Source organism: Glycine soja, chromosome 16 (assembly GCF_004193775.1).
Source record: "Glycine soja cultivar W05 chromosome 16, ASM419377v2, whole genome shotgun sequence".
In the NCBI taxonomy this organism is placed as follows: Eukaryota; Viridiplantae; Streptophyta; class Magnoliopsida; order Fabales; family Fabaceae; genus Glycine; species Glycine soja.
The window spans coordinates 31,977,599-31,986,394 of NC_041017.1; the positions used below are offsets into that span (position 1 = coordinate 31,977,599).

Genomic DNA, 8,796 nt, shown 5'->3' on the forward strand with positions numbered 1-8,796 from the left:
TGCACTTGTTAATTAATTGGGCCCAAACCCAATAAACATACATGTTAGTTATGTTTCAAAAAATTATATTTTTGAATCAGACAAATATTACTTTATTAGTTTACTAAAAATATTAATAGGAAGAATTTGAACCTACACACCTTTTTCTTCTCTTTTTCATTGATCCTTAAGTGCCTCCTTCTCATTCATCTAGCCAATCATATATCTCCTAAAAAATTATATAGTATTATACGCTCTCATTGAAAATTTGTTAAACTACTCATTTAACCCATTTTACGAACCCAAGATCACCCATCAATAAAATATAGATTAATTCAAAAAATTCTAACATGATTATTGTACTATTTCTGTTATGATACCACAAATATTCTCTAATAGACAATTATATTTAAATTAAGACAGACTATTATTAATTGTAAATTTTTTTTTCTCAAAATATTTTAGACAATTATTACATGTTCAATCAAGATTTAAACTAGAGATCACTACTTAATATGAAATAACCGTGGCCCAAAACTTTACTGACCTACTCCTATAGTATAAATTAGAACAACAATGTTATTTGGTACGAAACCAAATAACAAGAATCACTCGAATTTTGAATCAACGACATCAATTATCATTCAAATAAATCTCAAGTAAAATTTAAATAAACTATTTAAATAGATTTCAATTGAAGCGAACGCATTCCTGATATGTTACGAAACAGTTTTCATAACAATTAGGATTATCCAAATTAAAATCCTCCAGTTGGAGAATATGACTCTTACTTCACTCTCTCAATTACTCTCTTTTTTCTTTTTCTTTTTCTTTGGAATGCGCATTTCACACGTTATCTTTGCAACTAGCCGAAAGATATGTTTGTCAACCATTTCAAACTATCACTTTTCTTAATTATATTTATGTTTATTTTAAAATAATTTTATACCATAATTTAAATTATTGATTATGAATCTATTTTTTATGTTTAAATTTTGTATTTATTATAAATTTTAGTTATATACTAATATATTGATGGCATAGAAAGCCAAAGAAACAATACTTGTGGGAGTCTCAAAGGACCCAGCCATAACTTGCCGTTCTACCCCTACGTACAAAACTATCCCCATTAAATTTAGCCCAGCCATTGGGTGGGTATTTCCCAGCCCAATAACATTTGGATTTGGTTTTACATGTTATTAAATGTTAACCTACCCAACATGGCTGGTTTCATAAGTTGTTCTGGTGGAGATTGTCCAATTAAAAACCTAAGACAACTGTTCTGCTCATATCTTCTAAATTTTGTAAGAGAAAAATGCCAAAAAGGACATCAGACAAGGAAAGTTAGTGCCCCCAACCACTATTAAGTGTTACCATTAAAATTAATATCTAGTATTCAATTTTCACGAAAGACTTTAATAAAATTTGAAGTTAAATAAATGAAAATAATATAATCGTGATGATTAATTATTTTTCTGCGGTGCCATATGATAAGAACGGATTGAGGTACGAAATGCACGAAGTGGACGTGTTATAAGTGTTTTTTTTTTTTTTGGTATATGACGAGTTACCATCTATTATGTGTAATTATTTTTAAAAATAATAAATTAAAATATTAAAAGAAAAGAAAGAAAGAAAAAAAAAAGATAACAATCTTCTAATTTTATCCGAATTGTAACCCAAATCGTCCCCTCCAACCGCCGCACAAAAGTTAGGTTTCCTTTTTTTTTTTTTTTTATTGTTGTTTCCCGTTGTTAGGGGCATCAAAGATTTAATTTTTATCTATTGCATGTGTTTAACAGCGTTTCTAAGGAAGAAACACAAGTGTAAAAATTGCTTGTTTAAGATTTGTTGGTTTCTTAGAAGTGGCCTTAGCTAGCAAAAAATCACTCAAGTAAAAAAAAAAGTTTTATTGCACTTAAACATCATTTTAGAATTTTAAATTAAATTCAAACAAATTTAATCTGACTCACTGTAACCCAAACCGCATGTCATATTCAAATTTATCCCAAATATCATAATCAATCCAACTTAACCCATATTTATTTTAGCACGAGAGTTTAGTGTCATTAAAGTATAAGGACTTTTTTTTAGTTTAATATCTATATATTAATAGTGTAAAATAATTTTATATTAGATCATTTAATCACAAATAATCAATTGTGTTGTATGAAGGTTAAAAAAAGAGTATTCTTATTTTTTATTTTTATTTTCCTCCAACTTCTAGTTTTTGGTTATAGTATTTCAAGTTTTCACTTGATTACAATTAATAATTTTGAATATTAATCTTTGTTTTCCTAAACAACTGTTTATTCTGAAATGTTTTCACATATTATTTCCCACAAAAGTGTATGTTACCAATTAGGTTACATTCATTAAGTTATAATAACTTTTTTAATAAGGAAAAAAATATGAAATGAAAATGATATGACAGTTAAGACAAAAAATGTAAAAAACATTCTGTAGCAATAGTGAGTGAAAATAGCATTATTTAAAGGAGTATTATAACTTTTATAACACTTTCTCACAATACTTTTTACATAAAAAGAAGCAGATAAGTAAAGAAGATAAAAGTATAAATAAGATAGGCAATGTTATTTTTATGCTTCAAATAAGATAAGCAGTGTGAAAAGGAATAAGAGAAAAATAAACTATCAAATAAGTAATTGAGAGAACATTGTAAAAGTAGCATTTCCCTTATTATCATTAATTGATATAAAGTCTTAAAACTAAGACTCCTCCTTAATCACCACATTCCTCTGAACACTGAAACAGACTAAAATTATACAAGAGGAAGGGTCTTCCAAGTTCCAACCACTGCAATTATGTACAATCACACCAAACTCTACAATTACTATGTTCAGTGGGTGCTACAAAAGGTTATAAATGTAGCACTTGGTGGGTCTATTACTTAATTACACACCAGCTTCAATTCAAATCTTAAAAGACTATCCAAATTTTCTTCTTTTATTACTTTCTTTGTTTGGTTTCTTCCTATTAAAGCAGGGGACAAAACTGAAACATGCAAAACTCGATTAACTAGTGAAAGCCCCCTGCCATCATGCTTGAAGCCTTGGCCTCATCAGCTGGCTTTGGAGTTGGCAGCAAGACAATCGCCATTATGGCGCTCAATGCGGCCGCCGCGGCACCCACCATGAAAGCCGGCAAGTTGCCACCACCAAACAAAGCATCCCAAGGACCACTTAATGTAGACACCACCATCTGTACATTCACATGTGTATACAACATAATCAAATAATTGCATAATTTTTATTATTCTTTATTCAGAGTATCTGATCCAGAATCAAAGATTAATCTCTCAGAGATATGAATCAGACAAATTAAATATACGAGGAAGTGAATTCTAACCTGTGGCACCACAATTGCAAGATTGAGGACTCCCAAAGATAAACCTGAAGCAAAGAAAAAAAGGTTAGTGAAAGTGTAAAACCCAATTGGCTACATGAATTAGCCCAAGTTTGAGAAGAATTTATTTAATTGAGTGTGTGTTTAGTATAACCCAATTTGCGAAAAGTAAAATATTTAAAGTTACTTTTATGAATTTAAGTATAAATAAATTGTAATTAAAATAATCTAATTCTGACAAGTTGTGAATTGGTGTGTTTACCTTGGCCTGCTCCTGAAGCGCTGCAGTATATTGATGCTAGAGCAAATGGAACACTGAAAGTAATCTGAACACAAGAACAACAAAAAGTGTATATTAGTTTAAGGCAACTGGGTATTATTCAAGGATTTCAACTTTTTTCCATGCTTCTCAATGTTTATAATTGTCCTGTAAACCTCGTTTTTTATGTGACTTTATCTTCACATCAAGAATAAAGGTCATGTCTCTATTTCATATTAAAAAAAAAGTCATATATCTTTAATCATTTTTTAAATCTCTATTTGAATTATGCAATATCAGACATAAATTAGGTAATACCTGCCAAAAAAAATTAGACTGACATGAAGTCCAAACTGAAACTCCACCGGTCAAAAGAGTCTACCTTTTAAGATTTTTCAAGATTCTTCAATACAAAACTAGTAATCAATAAAACTTTTTCTTTTTAACTTGCTAATTTTCTAAAGAAATTATAATTGAGTACTTCAAATTAATAAAACTATCACAAACTTGAGAAACTCAATTATAAAAATGGACTCAATAACAATTTTATTTTAGTTCAAAAATCTAATTAAATATTTTCAAAAGAAAAATACACTGCTGTATGAAACCTAAAAATTAAAAGAAAAAATAACTTGATAAAATTTATTATAAAAAAATATGTAAATAATAAAACTGGAAAGGGCCCTACTGTATAACAACACCCACTAAAATTACCGTCCAGAATCATTTCCGACCAAGTACGAAGAAAAATAAAACAAAAACGTGAAGTACACAACCCCGAAAAACAACCACACACTCTCTGATTAATTTTTTTCATATCTCAAATTTCTTATTGCGCATTCAATTATTCTTATCTTTAATCATTGTTTTTATCTAAGGTTCAATCTCAAAATTTTATTTAAAACATCAAATTCAGTATCACTGTGAGAATTAATTCTGATCCTCTAATAAAATTTAAATCACCCTAATGATGGTGTAATGATTTGAAATAATTTTTAAAAGGAAAAGTTAAAATTTGTTATTATTTGTTAAATGTTACTTAAAAAAACGCAGTGATTTAGGCGTAGTTGTCGAGAGAGAAGAGAGAAGAACATTACCGCAAGAGGAACTCCGAGAACCCCAAAGAAAACCATGGACCCAACCACCACCCCTTCGGAGGGGTGACCCACGGCGGCGGGATTCATCTTGCGCTGGTGCTCCGCCACCTTGGTGATCACCACCGTCATTCCGAACCCAATTGCCAGAATAAAGTTCACAATCGCCCACAGCCTCTTCACTCCCCCAACCATCTTCCCCAACGGCTCCACCGCCAGCGACATGAAGCCCAAAACGACGGCGTTTACCATCAGCCCTAGCGACCCAACGCGCACTCCATTGGCGTACGCGTCCTCCCCCACTTGACCACCGTACACCTCGCGCCCCATCCAATCGGTGTCGAACAAAAAGTAAGGGAACCACCCCACCCAGTTCACAGCTGTCACCAGCATCAGCATCCACATCGGTCTCTTGAGCTCTTTCAGAGCACCGAAAAGCTGAAAGAAGCACGAGGGTTGCGTGGCGTCATCCAAGGCCCGTGCTTCCACTTGCTTGTCCTTTACGTAGAGCAGAGCAACCGTTGCTAAAAACAGCAGCAAGAGGATTGAGAAAAAGAAGCAGCTCTTGAGATTTGCGCAGAACACGTCGCAGGCCTTGGTCTCCGTGAAGGGAAACATCTTGTGGAGACCTTTGTAGGACCCTGCTGCGTAACCTAGCACGTTGCCCACGGCCATGAAAAACGAGAAAAAACCGTTAGCAATTCTTGTTTTTCGTTGGTCGCCGGCAGCTAGGTCTGCTAGAAAGGCGCGACAGGGTCCTTGAAGCATGTTGTTGGCCACGTCTAGGATCCAAAATCCTATGACGAAGACCCCGACCGCTCGGGGTCGGGTCGTTTTCGATATGTCGTCACCCGCCGCGTATCCTATATCGGCTGCGTAACCAATGAGGAACACGGCGACGGCGACGGCTAAGGCGCCCCCGAGAATAAAGGGGCGCCTGCGACCAAAGCGGGAGGTACAGTGGTCGCTGTAGTAGCCCACAATGGGCTGTACCACGAGCCCGGAGATGGGCCCGCAGAGCCAGATGAAGGAGGCCGCCGCGTGGGGGACTCCTAAAAGCTGAACGTAGGGGGTTAGAAGAGAGAGCTGGAGAGCCCACCCGAACTGTATGCCGGCGGCGATGGACGCCACGGCAAACATTTTTCGGAGTGGGCTCGCTTGGGCCGGGCCGGCCTCCAGACTAAGGGTGGTGGAAGTGTTGGAAGGTTTTGTTGGGTCGTTGGGTTTGGTGGGAGATGGTGCCTCCATGGTGAATACTTAATAATGACCTCGAGAGAAGAAAAAGAAGAAGAAGAAGAAGAAGAGAGAAACGTGGTTTCTGAATGTGTTTTCTCACTCTGAAGGTTGAAGAAGATCACAAGGAGAAGGAACAAGAGAAAGATATGTTGTGTGAAGCAAGAAGGAGTGGGGGGATTTTATAGCGTGGGGAGAATGGGTTGGACTAAATTTGGCATGGACATGGAAGTATGACTTAAGATGTGTGGATATATAATTTTATGATGATGGATAATTTTAAAGTTTATTATCGCTTTTTCAGTTAATTTAGGTTGCTTTGGTATAGAGGGTTATTACGTGGAGAAAGAGAGAGAGAGAGAGTTCAAAATGCAAGTTGGTCCTACTCTCGCTGCTTCCTCGAAGTGCTGTGGGTTTTGCTTTTATTTATCTTTTCACACCCTTTAACTTTAATGCATGAATTTTGTTCTTCACGGTTAAACATTTAGGAGTAGGAAAAGTGATGTGTGAATTGAACGCTTGTGTCACTCACTAGACACTTAAAAGAAAAATAAAAAATAAAAACATAAAAATGTAAGTATGATAAATATATAATAGAATATATGATAATTAAAAAATAAAGAGATAACAATTAGATGTTGATATATTAATACTGGAGTATGAGAATGAGTTAAGAGATAGGACAGACTATAAATACGGACACAAATGTACAGTGAGATGCATGAGTTGATTGAGCTATGTTCGTGACTGTTAAAATAAGAGGGAGGTGCGTTTTGGGTATTAAGATAACGGAGTTATTGTTTGGCAACGAATATTACGAGACTTAATTAGTATTAACAGCCATAGGAGTTTTGAAAAATGATGATAAAGACAAAGATAGACCTGGAACACGGACTGGGGGAGGCCTAACTATTAGTGCATGGACTTTGTCCTTTACCCTGGGATAAAAAATTGCATAATTAAAAGGGGAGTTTCAGATTTTAAGATCATGTAAAATAAGTTTAATTGAGTTTGCATAAGTAATTTTAAATAATAATGATTTGAAGAATCAGGATTCATGCACTGATCAGAGGGAAAGAGGGAATACTGAGATCGATTTAGATTAGCTGGCGGGGATGTATCATGGCTGTGATTTATGATTTGATTTTAGGAAGATAATCAGAGTTTAATTTTATTTTTTTTATCATGGTATATAGAAAAAATTTTAGATAATCCAAAAGGTTCTAAATATGTAATCTAATAGTAAAATCTTACTTAAATAATATATTATATGTTAAATAAAATAATGTGATGAAATTTTAATTAATTTTTAATTAAAAGTCTTAATATATTTCATCAAAACATTTAACGCCATAATTGAATTAATAAAATTTAATTTCTCTAAAAGACTATTAAAAGTGTCATTTTAAAATTTGGATACATATATCGTATGATAAAGTGTCCTTAATCAATTATTGTTGCTTATCTTAGTTAAGTAGAAAAGAATGTTTTACATGAAAATTTGAATCAATGAAAATATGATACGAAGTCTAAAGTATTGATTATAGTTTTCTACTTAGATTGACCTCCTCGGACTATATCTAAAATGAGAAAGTCGAGTTTACCCTTTCCACGAACTTTTGGGATTGCTAAAACTTTAAATTCATGTTAAATTTATATGCTTCCCATTTTAAAATAGTTATCTTCATGACTTAGAACAAGGATTAAAAAATTATCAATATTTTTTAAAATTATATAAGTTTATTTGTTTATATTTATTCTCTATCGTTTGTACCATCTCAATTGGTGGAAACAACAAAAGATAGCATTGCTAAAAAAGTAATTAATACAATTTTTTAAAGTAAGAAATAATTTCAAATTTAAAAAACTAATAATTATTTTAAAACAAATAGAGCATTAGTCATATTATATTTGTGCATACCTATACCAAAAAAATTGTGCTTACATAACTTTTTTACGAAAAAGAATAATCTAATTTATAATGAAAAGATGAATATTGAAGAAAATTTCATTTGTTTTTATATCATTATTTCTTATTTGATGTTAAAAATAGGTTGGCTTTAGATAAATTTTAAATAAATCGACTAAAGCATAAATGAGGCTTGATATGACTGCAACTTTCATGTCACCATGTTATTATATAGTATGGAAATTTTACTAACTTTATTGATAGTTAATATTCGTTAAGAAATTTCACTGATTAATTTTACTAAAATCTTTTTTAAATAATATTTTTTTATTTATAAAATTTAAACCTATGGCCATGTTTAATTAAAAGATTCAAACCCAGTTTTACTTTAAACAACATCATTTGGTCAAGGTAACTGCATCTAATTATGAAACATAAAAATTAAATCCGACCTAACTGTGTTGGAACCAAAGATATATAAGGCATCTAATCCTAAATGTTTTGATGATAATAAAGATTAAAAAAAATATGAAACATTTGATAGTATGTTATATGTGTAGATATTTGCTTAAAAATTCTTTAGCAACATTATTCGATTTATACATATGTTTTAAATTTTCTCTTTGAACATACAATGCTCTAAATATATGTTTCGTAAAGGATTAACGCAGATCATTCAATGTCATATTTGTTTTCATGTATTGGATCGTCCAATACTCGTATTTCATTCATAAGTGTTTTTTTTTTTACAAAAGCAAACTCAACTCATTTTATTACTAATCAATTACTCTTCCTCAATATAAGAAGTAACAAGATAGAAACTATAGAGACTAGAAAAGAATGGTGTCACCCTAACTATTTCATGGACAACCCATTGACTTGTCTCTTTACAACCCAATAAAAAAATGTTGGATTTTGTTGAAATAGTCAAATACAATTTTGAATTAAGCTGCCAA

General features: G+C 32.4%; 1 protein-coding gene across 1 annotated transcript; it reads right to left on the bottom strand.

The window, feature by feature from the left end:
• Window positions 1–2,617: 2,617 nt before the first annotated feature.
• On the bottom strand, window positions 2,618–6,116 carry LOC114389529 (sucrose transport protein SUC8-like). The gene is made up of 4 exons (XM_028350215.1): window positions 4,702–6,116; window positions 3,608–3,671; window positions 3,349–3,392; window positions 2,618–3,201 (listed from the first exon to the last, which is right to left on the bottom strand). The coding sequence occupies exons 1-4, from the start codon at window positions 5,944–5,946 to the stop codon at window positions 3,019–3,021; spliced, it is 1,536 nt and encodes a 511-aa protein (XP_028206016.1). The 5' UTR covers window positions 5,947–6,116; the 3' UTR covers window positions 2,618–3,018.
• Between the last annotated feature and the right edge of the window lie 2,680 nt (window positions 6,117–8,796).

What these genes read in the sequence shown, in the direction of transcription:
- LOC114389529 (XM_028350215.1), bottom strand. Translation starts at nt 5,946, where the DNA reads ATGGAGGCACCATCTCCCACCAAACCCAACGACCCAACAAAACCTTCC. An exon ending in CGCTTCAGGAGCAGGCCAAG is followed by an intron (nt 3,393 to 3,607) that starts GTAAACACACCA and finishes TCTTTGCTTCAG; the next exon opens with GTTTATCTTTGGGAGTCCTC. An exon ending in TTGCAATTGTGGTGCCACAG is followed by an intron (nt 3,202 to 3,348) that starts GTTAGAATTCAC and finishes GTGAATGTACAG; the next exon opens with ATGGTGGTGTCTACATTAAG.